Below are 14392 nucleotides of genomic sequence, written 5' to 3'. Positions count from 1 at the left end.
GGCCGTACATGGCAAGCCAGGCCTCATCTATTATTCATGTTCCTTAGTTTCCCCCCAAAACAACATTTTCGTATATTCTTTTTGCATCATGCTGCCAAAACAGACGAGTCAGTGGTTTCAAGTAACGCTCTTTAGGGGGTTAAGTGTCTATTGTCTTCATGACCAGATCTGGTGGAAATCTATTGAGCTTTGAAAAAAGAGGAAACATTTCATATCTCATTCATTTTTTTGTTGTTATCCTTTTGACTTTTACCTTTTTGGCAACACATTCAATGTTTTTTTCATTTCCAAGGACACATCCATCATCTGAGAAGTTTGCAGGGGAAAAATCACTCTTCGGTGGAAATCCTAACAGCTCACCAGCCAAGTTTCTATCCAAATGTTGCTCAAATTTGAACCAAATTTGCCGAAAAACAGCAGAATAAAATGTAAATGCACATTTATGCATGCCACTGTTATGTAAAGTGGGAGAGTTGGGTGCATTGAGATAAACAGCTGGTGGTGCTAAATCTCCAGTCGGGTGCCGTCAAAGCACCAGAAAAAGGGGGCACAATGAGATGGAGCAACTGAAAGAGCACCAGTTAAACCTTGAACTTCAAAGGATGGAGAATGCAATGGGAATGTGGCATTTGATCGTTTCATGTGTTAGTTTTAATGACTTTTTCCCCCCCAAAATCCTGCATTTACAATTGTGTTTTTTTCTGCGCAAAGTGAAAATATGCATCAAAACAGGTGGATAGAGATGCGCTCGTAGACATCTGAAATGTGACAGACACTGCTTTTTTGGTAAGAGGTCACAATCCGAACAGATTGTGAACCACTGGTTAAACTTGTATTTTTTTTTAATGTACATTCCAAAAAATAACTCGCAGCTAAAGCTGTGAAATGGAATCAAAAGTAGAATATATAACTCTCAATAATGAGAGTGGAGTTTAAGTATAAATTAGCAGATGATGAAAATACCCAAGTAAGTACCATAACATTGTACTTAAATCGAGTACTCGTGTAAATGAACTTTCCATCACTGGAAGGCCACCCTGCTGGAAATCTGATGGAAACCAGAGAGGATAGGCTATCACGCTATTCAGTCTCCATGTTGTCAGCAGTTCAGATTAGCTGTCACATCGCTGAGGGAGAAACAGCTGAAGATTGGAGAGGATGATTTCATCTGAATAATTTCATGCCTTGACTGGCAGAGCTCAGTGCCCACCGTCCCAAGACCTTGACGTCAGAGGAAAATTGACTGGACCAAATAAAGACCCAGGTACAGTCTCATACATGAATACAATCATCTGCCCCTTTTGGGGGGCGAGAAAAAAACCCCATTAAACGGAAATTAATTCACATTTCCACTAAAGAAATCCCACTCACTTGTCTTGTTTTTTCCGAGTAGACAAAAAGACAATCTTTATTTGTGTGTTTCTCTCCTTGCTCTGACTTCTGTGTTTACTTTTTGACTGACTGACTTTAATGACTGAGGTCAGCCTCCACAAGAACACCACAAACAGAAAAGGAGACAAACTCATACATGACGCTGAGACCTGGAGGCATCCTACCACTACCAATCATGGATCACAAACCAGAGAAGAAGAAGAAGAAGAAGAGGAAGAAGAAGAAGAAAAAGAAGAAGAAGAAGAAGAAGAACGATAGAAGGACAGCATCAGTGGAATAGAAGAAGAGAAGACACATTTTTTTTAATCATCCACAGGCTATACCCCATCACTGCATCCCACACAGGAGTAATTAACAGTGATTTTAAATGCTACAAAAATAAGATGAAACAGGGAAGGATGTGCTTACCCTTGTTTGTGTTTTTTCGTGTGTATGTATGCGCGTGTACATGTGTGTATAATGTGCATGCCATGTCTTTGTAAATGTCTAGATCTGCATGTGTGTGTGTGTGTGTGTGTGTGTATGTATCAGTACATGGGTCACTGTGTGTGTGTGTGTGTGTGTGTGTGTGTGTGTATGTGTATGTGTGTGTTCACAGTGCTTACTCATTATATTCACTTCCCAACATCAGTCCCATGATACACACACACTTTCTCTCCCTTCCCCTCCCTCGTCTGTTCCCTCTCTCTGTGCGCTGTTCCCTTCCTAAGCTCGCACCAGAGGAACACAGCCTCGTTATCAAAGACTGCGTGTGTGTGTGTGTGTGTGTGTGTGTGTGTGTGTGTGTGTGTGTGTATGTGTGCATGTGCCCACATGTGTTGTTGTGATGCTACCACACACACACCTCACCTCATTGGCCACAGTCTATGCGCCTCCCACATTGGTTTAACCCTCAGACCCGGGACCAGCTTCAGTCAGTGTTTATGTCCATTGTAAACTGGCCTGGGCTCTGAGGGCTGACTTCCAGTCAGTACAACCCAGTGGGTCCATTTATCTCCCGGCCCGAGCTAATCCATCAATGACCGAAAAGCCAGACAGGAGAAAAAACGTGGTGAGGAGAGAGGTTGAATTTTCCCCTTTGACGTCTGGTAAAAGTCTCAGGGAGAGCGAGAGCGTGGTGGCAGGGTGTTTCTGATTTTCCCCATGAAAAAATATATCATCATTACAAACAAGATTGATCTGAAGGTTTCACAGTGGTCATGCAACTCGAGTGTCGCCCCCTTTTCCCACCTGTCCTCTGTTCATCCTTTCGCTTCACCCCTCCCTCCCTCCCACTCCCTCCCAGCCCCTCGACAAATCCCCGACCCATTTATCCTGCAAGTCCGAGAGAAGGTACAGTAAGTGACCACAGTCAAAGAAATACAGAAAGACAAAAGAGGTGGGTGACCAGTGGTACATTCATACATGAGAAAGACATGGTTCCAAAAGTCACCCGACCCAGTCGACATTAGACAGTGCAGAAGACGCCTGTGCTGGCCAGGCTGTGATAAATGCTTTTGTTTAGAAACATGAAGACGAAACACATCCCACCTGAAAATGTACACCTCGCCAAAAACCCACCCAGAAAACCCTCTCTCTCACACACACACACACACACACCCAACCCTCCTACGGAAACAGGCTATGGTTATACTTGTCATTATAATATGATATCTGAGCGTCTCATAAAAAATCAATCTCTATGACTTTTATATCACATTGCTGTGAATGTACACTGGGTCTGAAAATATCAACACATACAATATTACATTTCCCATATTTAAATCTGTGCCCGTTCGTTTTTTGTTTTTCCCGTTGTTTTCTATTTTCTTCCTCTCCATCTCTATACATCTGCTCTTTTCCTCGTTGTAGCTGGAATTCATCCAGATAGTATAGAATTCCAATTACAATGCAAGCTTGGCCACTTCCAATTCTTGGTGTGAGGATGGGATAGCAATGTGTGCAAAATCCAATTTTTGTGCATCCAGGCCTATCGCTAAATGCATCCTGCCGTGATTGGATGATAGGAATTGCACTCGACAAGTTTAATCATAGCCACGGCTATTTCTACCCCATCAGTGGCTAAGAGTCAATAGTCAAATCAAAAGGACCCCCTGACATGAGTGCAGAGACACCTCCCTTGTGTTTTTCAGCTGAGAGGTGCTGTCCCACCCAGAATTTGGGGGATCAGTGATGAAGAGCAGATTCCCAGACAGCTCCGGACCCAGTCCTCTCAGCCAGGCCTGGTAAGGGTGTCCATGGCTGGGCCATTAGGGGGGGCTGGCAGTGGGGGTGGTTGGTGGTTGTTGTATAGAGGTGGAGGTGGGAGAGGGGGGGACGGAGACAGAGGGCTTCCCTGAGGGGTGATGGATTTAGAGGGACAGCCAGCCCAGCTCAGCAACCCTGGGTGGGAGCTCCAGGTAGAAGGGGAGAGCGATCACAGCCAGGAGAGGAGTCCCAGTGAGGCCAGAACAGCTAACAGGGCCGTGGACCCTGGCCTCCAGCTCGGCCCTCCGTCAGTCAGGAAGGGCTCCGGAGAATCGTATCCCGACCCATCTGGAAGAGAAGAGAGAAAAGAAAAACGACAAAACATCTGAACTGAGAGGGATACGCACACCGACAGACAAGACAATCTGAGAGTGGAGTGGATTTCGAGACGCGCTGTGGGACAGACGCGTGGGACTGTTCAAGGGGAGACAGTGTGGGAAGTGAGCGACAAAACCACAGAAGTCTCTCCCTTCAGCAGCCACGGAAAAGGGCTGAGAGAAGATGGCAGAGAAGGATGAGGAGAGGAAAAGGAGGAGGAGGAGAAGACGGCAGCAACTGAGCTCTGCAGGGGGTTTAACCAACCTAATTACAGTTTAATCACACAGACTCAGAATCTGGAGCAGCTGACACACACACACACACACACACACACACACACGTGCAACCCCCTCACTCTAGCGACAGTATTTCACAGTTGAGATGGAAGTTGCAATGTCAGACAGATTATTTGAACAGCGCACCAAAAAGGGCAGAATCTCCGAGAGGAGCCGCACCAATGACGGACTAAAGGAACGTATGTTGTTTCAGGAGAGAATTTCCTTCCCTCTCAGCGAAAGATGGAATGATCTGAGCCCTGGAAAGCTGCGAAGGCCGACTCTCATCCTTGCACGCAGATCTTTCAAAGCCGTGTCATTATCTAGGGAGACGTGTTACTACCCAGGTCTTATTCTTTAGTCTGGCTCGGGCTGACAAAAACACGTGAGGCTGAATCCGTCTTTGAACAGACGTACAGGTAGATTTTAAAGATAACGCAAGGTTAGTGTAATGCCTGCTGCAACCTGATCCCCACGAAATGCCAATCCTCTGTTGAGCTATTTTTAACTGGGCACTATCACTGGCCAACATGGCGCTCTTGAGGCAGCACTGCGCTCCGTCTATGAAGGAGCAACCAGGCTGAGGCACGAGAAGAATTTCATCAGAAATATGAAATCTCTAATATTAGATGAGACTTCTACTGTATTCGAATGGTTTATTATTAGATTGCTCTCTGGTTTCTTCTGGAGTAAATCGAGCTAATGGAGTGACGCCGGGGCTTGGTAACAATGTCAGAGAGCACTTTCAGCCGGCGCTCTTCTCTTTTTACAAGGACAGAAGGTCTCCCTCACACCCAGTCTGATGTGACGTGATGCGATTTGACGTGATGTGCGTACGCCACTTTGTGCCCGTGCCTCTCCTCGTCCGTCCGTGTGTGTGTGTGTGTGTGTGTGTGTGTTTGCGCCTGTGCATGCTTGCATGTGTGAATGTGTCAGAAACTGTGTGTGGGTGTGTGGGTGTGTGTGTGAGTGTGTGTGTGTGTGTGTTTAAGTGTCTGCGTGCAAAGGTGTTAAATTGTTGCCTGGCTGGTCTGTGAATCAGAGCAGAGAGTGTTGCCGGGGCATTCTATCAGGGCCTCTTATTCCCCCTTAATTCTTACTTTGATAGCCAATCTGGACCTTTGTGTGTGTGTGTGTGTGTGTGTGTGTGCGTGCGAGCGTGGATGTGTGTAGTCCGAGCGTGACTTACCTGGAGGTCTGACGTACACCTTCAGCTTTAGACATGCCCGCCCCACATGGTTCGGGTGAGGAGACGCTGTAAAAGAGCAGAGAGATTGAACGAGGAGATTAGTTGGGAGATCAAGTGATTTTGCGCTGCTGATTGCACCCCTGAAGTAATTGGGGACATTTAATAAAAGTTTTATATTGTCCTGTCACCGAGGGCTATGGGGGCTTATTACCAGGTGGTTAGCTGGCTGGGAGTGAGAGGAGCGATTGCCGTGCCCATGGCTGGATTAACCTGTTTGTGGGCTTTGCGGCGAAAAACAAACCCCAATCACTCCCACCCCCCTGCCTTCCTCCGTCCACTATGTACCCTGTCGTCTAAAACAAACTAAACAAACATTTATTTAGCAATTTGCTGCATAAAAAAAGGAGATTTCACAATGGGAACATAAAAAAAACCCAGGAAAAATATACAACTGGTGATGTTCTATATTTTCTTGTTGTCATCAAATCCCATGAAATGAAAACACAAACCCTCACAAAGAACTCATCCTACTCACAGTGTCGGAGCCAGAGCGTGATATATGCCTTCATGCCAGAGATTTCTATTCTTCAAAAACCACTGGAAGCGCTGAGCTACACTGTGTCACTGGGTGACATGTTCCATTACAATGATGAACGTGGGTGTATATTTTTGTTATCTGGAGTCAATCCCATATACTGTTCGACGTCTTGCCGCTGTCGATACTCACTAGATCACCAAATGCATATTAACGCGCGGCTGAAAATAGACCCCAACAAATGCATTGTTTACTTCTATCTGCGAAATGTTTGTGCCCTGAGGATTTAGAAGATGAATATGCATTTTAAATGACATAATTTATATTTTTTTATATATATATAAAGATTTACAGTATGTCTTCAATAGGAATTTATGAGGGGATGAGGTGCTACAGTCAGGGTAGTATTGAGAGATAGAAAATGTTGATTTGGGCCGTCATATTGGATTTGTACCAAAAACATGGAGAAACACAAGCCTTATCTTTTAAGTAATTATGCGGGACCCGGCTATATCAACCGTTATCCTTCCAGGTGATGGTTTAATTTATTTTTTGACAGTTCTCAAACACATTTCACAGGAGGTTGGTGTAGAACTGTCCCTTGCCAGAAAACTGAGGGCTTTAATCCTGAACCTCTTTTGACATTTCTTCTTCGCTGGGCTTTTTTTTTGTTTTAAAGTAATACACACACAAAATTGTAATTAACTCAGTACAAATATGTCATGATGATAAAACACGGGTTTGAGGCAAGGACAGTATTTTAAACTCAGTAATTTGTTTGAATTGGATGTTACTGTAGTCATTACTGCACACTATTACTTTTTTTGGTGTCATATATTGCTTCAAGCATTTGGATAGCTTTCTTACATTTTTTTTATAATGTCCTTTAAGTTCTCATAAACCCGTGCTCCCAAGCTACTCCTGTAAACATACTAAGCACTTCAGGCAATGTAAACAAGTCTGTGAGGGATCGGCCCACATACTGGGATTCAGTCACACTCACATTCATACCGTAGGGAAATAAGCGACTCTGAAAAATCGACCTGACTTGAATGTCTTCGGAATGGGGAATGGAATCAATGGAAATTCCTCACAGACGCAGGCCCTTCTTGCAGGGAGGTGACAGCGACTAACCACTGTTCCACCACGGTGCTCTGGCCAACAACCCCCCCCCCCTCCCCCCGCCTAAAAGAAAAAAAAAGATGACAAAAACTGTTAAAAAAAAAGTGTGATTCAAACTTCAAAGTATAGCAAAGGAAATTGAATCTGGGTTTTTAGTCCCACCTCGCTCTGATGTGAAATAGGAGTGGAGACCTCAGAGGAGATGGTGACCAGCTGCTCGCTCGCGCAATGCTGACGTGCACGCGCACAAGCACACACATGCGGATGTGCAAAGGAACATGCGCACACCCGCTGATGGGTTGCAGCAGTGTGCGTGGAGACCTTTTGGCCTTCTCCCTTGAGGAAGTCCGCATTGCCGCAGCCCACAGTGACCCTAAGGAGGACCATCATCAAGATCCACAGCGCACAGGAAATAAATCTGACCCTTCCTTTGCCCTCTCCTCCCCCTCTTTCTGCCCACAACCCCTCCCTCCATCCTTCCCCCCTGCCCTTCACCTCCTTCATCCCTCTCATGCCGCCTCTGAAGCCCACTTCCTTTGCCTCAAATTTCTACAAATCATCCACCTACCCTCCTTACGGCGTGCAGAGAAAGTGTTTTGTGGTCCCCTATGAAGCGCTGCTGGCTCGGCATCCGGCTGTCCTGCTGTATATGTCTTTTGTTTTGGCTTTCCCACTGTTTGACTGAAACCTGGCAACACCATGAGAGAACTATGAGGACTAGAAGTGGACAGATCCACCCCCCCCTTTGTTTGCCCCCTTTTCATTTCTCCGTGCCCTCCAACAATTTTCACTTTTGTCCTTTGTTTTTAAACAGTCTTATCAGCCCTCCTAGTGCCTCTGTTTCCCAGCACATCCACAATCCAGCGTCCCCTGAAAACCCCATTGAAAATCACTCAACCTCATCAGATGGCAGCTGGGAGAAGTAAGAGGTGGAGCGGACCTGTCAACATGTCAACCACATGACAAACACACACACACACACACACCGCCGGGCACACGCGGGCACACAGTCACGCAGGTCCTGCCACAAATCACCATCAAAGATTGATGTGTTTTACTCTGCAGAAGATCTGTAGAGAGGAAAAACATGCGCGTGCGCACACTCATCAGGCGGGCTTGGTGGTTAAAACTGTCACACGCTCTCATTCCACATCAATACTGACTTGTGCGTGTGTGTGTGTGTGTGTGTGTGTGTGTGTGTGAGTGTGTGTGTGTGCGTGTGTGTGTGTGTGTGTGTGTGTGTGTTGTTCATCTGTGCATGTGAGAAACAGTGAGAGACAGGAATGTGTGTGTGGTTGTCAGTCAAGATGATGGACATGGCCTTTCATGGACTCACAATTGCTTGACAACTGACCCCACAACCAGCCCAACCCCCCACAACACATTTATCCACACACACACACACACACACACACACACACACACACACACATACACACACACACACACCCTCACACACACACACACACACACACACACACTCCAGCCTTGTGGAATACACACTAACCCTCAGGGGTCCCGGAGACACAGCACCATAGTCAGCAACTATACAACTCTGGAGGGGCCCTGTCCATCCTTACATGAGACAGAAAACAAAAGGGTGTGTGTTTTTTGCGTGTGTGTACCAACTGGGAAAAGTGCAGGAGGACATCGGGCGCCTGTTATCTCCGTCTCTTTGGCTCCCTGACTCTCGCCTGCTGATGTGTCTTTGTGACAGTGCAGACAACAGACTCGGGCAAAGACCCATTTGCAAATTGTAATTATAACACATAGTGTTTCATTTTATCTCATCATCTTTAGAAGTGTCCAAAAAAGTACTGCAGTGCATTATGATTTGGTTTGAAGCGATTACATACCAGGAGATATTGCTTTATTATGAATAAAATCTGAGCACCCTCATGCAATGGCAGAATTGAATTCAAACCTGTGTCAGTATGTGTAGGAAGAGAATATCACTCAATGTCCAAGGACAAAATCACTGTCAAAGAAATATGTTGCACCCGCGTGGTGACCTTAAAGTGGGGGCAGGAGGCGCTCATCCCATTATGGTTCATGGTGAGAGTACTTCATCTCCTACTAAAAAGGTTAAGGTCAGTTTTTCAGCCGACTGTGCAGCCGCAGCACGGGGATAAACGAAGAGACCTGCGAGGGGGCAGAAATGCTGCTCATGTCCATAGGCAGAATCATCGTCTTTAGGAAGAGAAGTCTGAACAAATAACTGATGACAGAGAGATTTAACCTTTCACAGTAACTTACTCAACACTATCGACTGATATTCCCTCCTTCAAACTTTAATTCGCGATTCATATTTAATGTAATGCTACACGGTTGAGTAGCTTCTCACTCCTCACCCGAAAAAACAGCACCATCGATCACTTGTTTCCCCGCGCTGCTCTACGGAGTCAAACTGATTGTCCTGCAGCCTCCTGCAGCCTCGAAACACAGGAAAAGTGGCCGTTTCCTGTGCAGCGGCGGAAAGTTTCGACGTTGACAGCAAAGCTTTTGAAAGTCAATTTAAAGTGCATTGCTGTGATTACCTAGTAATCTCGCACAAAACCGTCCGGATGTGGTAAATCTATCCCGCCCATCTGGCACACCGGGCCGCAGAAAACAATGTTTAAGAGTAATTTGAAGATACTATTCGTCCCATGCCCGGTGGGGGAATGATAGCGTTTTAACTCTGTTTCTGAAAAACTGTCTCAGGGGGCAGAGCCCATCTGTGATACTAATACATCTCTTGTTGATGTGAGGAGAAACATCAATACCGCTAATATAAAAATGATTACAAACTACGCCTGGTGACACTTTTACCACTTTGCTGAGCACACCACTTACACTCGCAACAGAAGCTGAGAGATACATCGAGAAATCAGGAGAGAGCTGGGGGGGGGGGGGGGGGGGGGGGGGGGCGAGCGAGATACGCAAGGTGTGTGTGTACCGCTCGCCTATGGCTGTGCGAGCAGCATGGTGCGCTGTGTTTGAGAAGTCCCTCCATCGGCATCCGTTGATTGCGCATTTTTTACACGTTGTCTACAAATGCATACTGAGCACGAACGCGCACACACTCGCGCGCCCGCAACAAACAGACAAACACCCCTTTGCCTGCGCATTGCACACAGAATCACACAATGCCTGAAGCTGAGAACCTACAGATGTAGTAGTACTCGTGTCCGGGCCTGAACTCAAAGCCCAGGGAGAAGGGAGTGAAGAGCTGGAACTTCTCCGAGAAGCGCAGGGGTCCGTCGGGACCGCTGGGGCGGTTGCACTCCCAGCGCTTGAAGCCGCGCATCCTGTGCTGGCAGGAGGTGTAGCCCTCCTGGTTGACCATGAAGAGGATGTAGCGCTCCATGCGCCCGTGGGACGGAGGGCCCTCGTAGTACGGACAGTAGATGTCCAGGTAGTCGTTGATGTTCACCGCCACCCTGTACTCTCCGTGCCAGAACCTGCGAGACACAGAGGAATTTAAATTATTGGAACGTGCAGGGAATCAGTGGGCGGAGGGCAGCAGGCTTGATGGACTGAAGAAGCTCCCTTGGAAGAGAGGTGAAACATCCAGTAGCTCCTGATTCGACGCCGCTGGAGAACTATGACCTGGATGGAAGAGAATCTCCACAGACACCTGGATGACGGCGGTTTGCCGCGACATATATTTTGAGGAAAAACCAATACATTTCTACAAAACTATGAATATATATATACGAGCGATATTGGATGTCTGTATGATTGCACTGTGAAAAAAGAAACTGCGGTGGGTATCCATTCAGTGCGGCCAAGCTGTGCACTGCAATTATGTGGAATAACGAGATTGCTGTAGGGACATGTTTGTGTTTGCACATCACCAGATCAAGAAGATCAGAGATCACAGTCAGCTACAAAAAAACAAAAAAACAACAGACATTCAATGCATTGCTTGTGAGGACAGATGCCGATTTAATTTGTATAAAGCTTGGCCAGCTATGCTTCGTGGGAATTATTAGTATGTTATAGGAGTATAGCCTTTTTCTTCCCAGTCAGAGTGCCTACTCGTATGACACTCAAGAGAAGTGGGTCATGTGATGGAAGAGGGTTCACATTATTATCCCATCCCACTATCATCCCATCCCCTAAAGCAGTGCACACAGGCAGCTGTGGTAAAAGTCCACTTAGTTCCGTACACATGCAGATCATCGAGGTTGGCATGATGAATGGAAGTGGGTCAGAGGTTATTGAAGAAGAAATGGCAGTATATACACACATGTAGAAGGTATGTGTGGTGGAGGACCAATTGCAATATCCCCTTGCTCTATTCCTCCTTCTGGCACCGCTTCAAGGATCATAAGCAGGTAACATATGGAAATACACAAGTTGGCATCTCCCCTCATCTCTTTTCAAAAGCCTCCCGCTAGTTATGATGTATTAGAAACATATGGCTGCGTCTTCTCCCCACATAATACAGGCTCTCTCTAGGTTCATGTTTTAGTGCCAGCGTTGCTTATACGAGACTGGAACTTATGTTTACAATCTCGAAGTCACCGGAGCGAAACCGTCTCTCTTGAAAGGGGGAGGCCTGTGATATTCCATATTTTTGTTATTGCCAACAAACGCCATTAAAAGATAAAAGCCCACTGTGGTATTATTATTAAACTTCTCAACTTCCCTACCCTGTCTGTGACACCCAGCCCCGGGCCCACCGGTTTCCTTCTGAGGACACAAATGTCTTAAAATGGGTCATGAATACATTCTTTCATTTTTTTTAAAAAGGGGCTTAATAATTTTTCTAAAAGGACATAAAATGCATCCATTTGGAACTATTTTCAACATTTCGGACACACTCACATTAGAAAACATCTCAGTTCACGTCACAGTGTGGCTATTTGAACAGTTTTTGGACCAAAATCTAAGGATTTGAGTACAATACTTGTTAAACAGTTCATGGGGAAAATAGAGAATATCAGATGACTAATCATTAAAACAGTCTCATCTTCATTTACTAAAGATTCTCTATGTTAATAGCTGCAATATGAGACCTTTAATTAAAATTGATATCTATAAGCACTCTTCAAGCTCTTCAAACTGAACTTGGTAAATCAATATTTCACATCGGACAGTAAATTTATAATCAAAGATGTAACGCTTGTTGAACCACAAGTCTTGAACTACATAACTTAAGAAAATACAATGAATCAGTAACTTTTAAATATGTTTGATACTTCAGCTATTTTATTTACTACCACTCCATAAATAATATGTCCCTATTGGCGTGACCCTTTGTTTTTGCGTCTTTAACACAGGGATTCAATCTTCGTATTTCACTTTGAGATATTCTTTAGTAAATCATCTAAAATTTCGAAGTATGTGTTAAATTCACAAGGGTGTTTTTTTCGTCTGTGTGTAATGTCGATTCTCTTTGTGGGCATGTGCATATGTCTGTGTCTAAGTAGCGACCGCTTCTCCTGGTACCTGACACTAACGTCATTCATCGCCATGGCTACGATCAATTTGATTTCAAATGTAGCACATCAAACACATTTAACATTCAGCTGCTGCACGTTATCAAATCTTGTTTCTCAGAGCTCGGTAAATTTGAGACGCGGGAAAAACGCCTTCAACCAAATGAGCATAAACAAAGCCAGTTGTCGGGGCAATCTCGTCGTCTCAGATGGAACGCGGCGCGCGCTCAAATTGAGCCTTTTAAGCAAATTCATCATTTTCCCCCTCACCTTGGCAGTAATTGATTGGCTCGAATGAAGACATTTTGGTCTAAGCACTTTTGGTTAGCGGGATATTTAGCTTTGGGACAAATTATCCCAATAACTGCAGTCCTATCTCCCTCCCAGAGGGCAAATCAGGAAGTGAGTTAGATGTAATGAGTGCCTTCATGCTTCGGTGCCCTATCAGAGCGAGTTTTGCAGGTTCTAAAGGGATCCTTGAACACATCATTTAGATGCATTGATCCACTGGGGAGCTCCTCTCGGCTCTCTCTGCTCCCAATCAACTCTGATTAACAACTAAAAAGGGGAAAGGCAGAGGGAGAAACGAAGTGAGAGATGCACGGAATGAGAATACAAGGAAAGAACAGAGGGAGTGAGACAAAGAGAGAAATGGTAGGGGGAAAATGGAAGTACGTGCGGGCCGAGGACAAAAGAAAGCGACGGACGGCGCAAGAAGGAGGGGAACAGGAGGAAGGGATAATGAGATTGCAAATTAGAGTTAAAAAAAAAAGAAATAAGCGAAGACACCGAGGAAGGAAAGAGTAAAAGAGGATGAGGAGGAGGAGGCTAGCTGGAGGAAGAGCAGATGGTAGAGGGGTTTTCTGTATTTCATTTCAATTTGTACTACTGTGGGCTTCCATCTGAGACAAATGTGCTTTGCCTATTGATTGTGCACTGATACATTTATGGATGACTACCATCTGAGCATTAGTGCTTTTGGCGTGTGTTTGTGTGTGTGTGTGTGTGTGTGCGCGTGTGTGCGCGCGTGTGGTTGGTTAAATGGCGACGTGGCCTGGTGAAACAGGTTTCCGATGAGTGGAGGATGCTCAATCTAAGAAAGGGCTAATGTGCCAGGATACATTAGGTTGTATCGGGCTACTCAGCTCCCTGCCCTGCTCCCGTGACACTGTCTGCATTCCTAATACGCCCATCAGGACAGGAACGTGTGTGTGCAGGTGTGTGCCAGCGCACTCCGAGCCATAAAGCAGAACATGTCGGTGTGTGAAGTTATATGTGGATGAGTGTGTGTGTGTGTGTGTGTGTCTGCACCGCTGCCTCTAAGGCTGGGTGTCATTTGGAATTAAACACACGCACTGCACTGGCCAAAAAGACACGAGAATGCACTCCCGCTCGCGGCGTGTATCCTCCTCACAGAGCTCATGTGTGTGAGGTGTGTGTGGGTTGTCATTTTTGCCGTAGGTAATGGTGTGTCTTTCTTTCAACGCAGGCCTGTCTGTGAGCAATTATGTTAATATATATAAAACGAATTTCCGACAGCAAATGCATTACGAAGGCAAGGTAATTGTGATCGAATAATGTTTAGTATCAACATAATGAGGTTATGTTGGTAATTAACATGTTCAGGGACTTCTAATTATGTTGATACTAAACATATGAGTAACATTTTCACAGACAATTTCAATATTTTCTGACTTCGGTGACATAACTCGTCTTTGTCTCTCGACGAGTTTGACACCAACTCGTACGATGGAGTCTAACTGCACCAATGATCGCTACATTTGCCTAAGTTGTCAACAAAACAAAAACTTCCCTCGAGTATAATTTGACAGATGATATAGGCTAGTACAGAAATATGAAATTCTACACATAGTGGCGCAAGCTC

The 14392-nt window shown here is 45.4% G+C and overlaps 1 protein-coding gene across 2 annotated transcripts in view; it reads right to left on the bottom strand.

The window, feature by feature from the left end:
* Positions 1–2689: 2689 nt before the first annotated feature.
* Positions 2690–14392, bottom strand: part of LOC118285729 (ephrin-A2) — a 68372-nt gene continuing 56669 nt past the window's right edge. Inside the window, exons 2-4 of one of the 2 annotated variants that reach the window (XM_035609506.2) lie at positions 10229–10521; positions 5422–5487; positions 2690–3927 (exon numbers count right to left, since the gene is read on the bottom strand). In XM_035609506.2, the coding sequence (XP_035465399.1) occupies positions 3809–3927; positions 5422–5487; positions 10229–10521 (478 nt within the window). In that variant the 3' untranslated portion in view covers positions 2690–3808. The remainder of the gene's footprint in view (positions 3928–5421; positions 5488–10228; positions 10522–14392) is intronic. The other variant, XM_035609507.2, reaches the window with a different exon arrangement.

Source organism: Scophthalmus maximus, chromosome 15, assembly GCF_022379125.1.
Source record: "Scophthalmus maximus strain ysfricsl-2021 chromosome 15, ASM2237912v1, whole genome shotgun sequence".
In the NCBI taxonomy this organism is placed as follows: Eukaryota; Metazoa; Chordata; class Actinopteri; order Pleuronectiformes; family Scophthalmidae; genus Scophthalmus; species Scophthalmus maximus.
The sequence above is the reverse complement of the archived record's forward strand: the minus strand, read 5'-3'. Positions and strand labels throughout refer to the sequence as shown.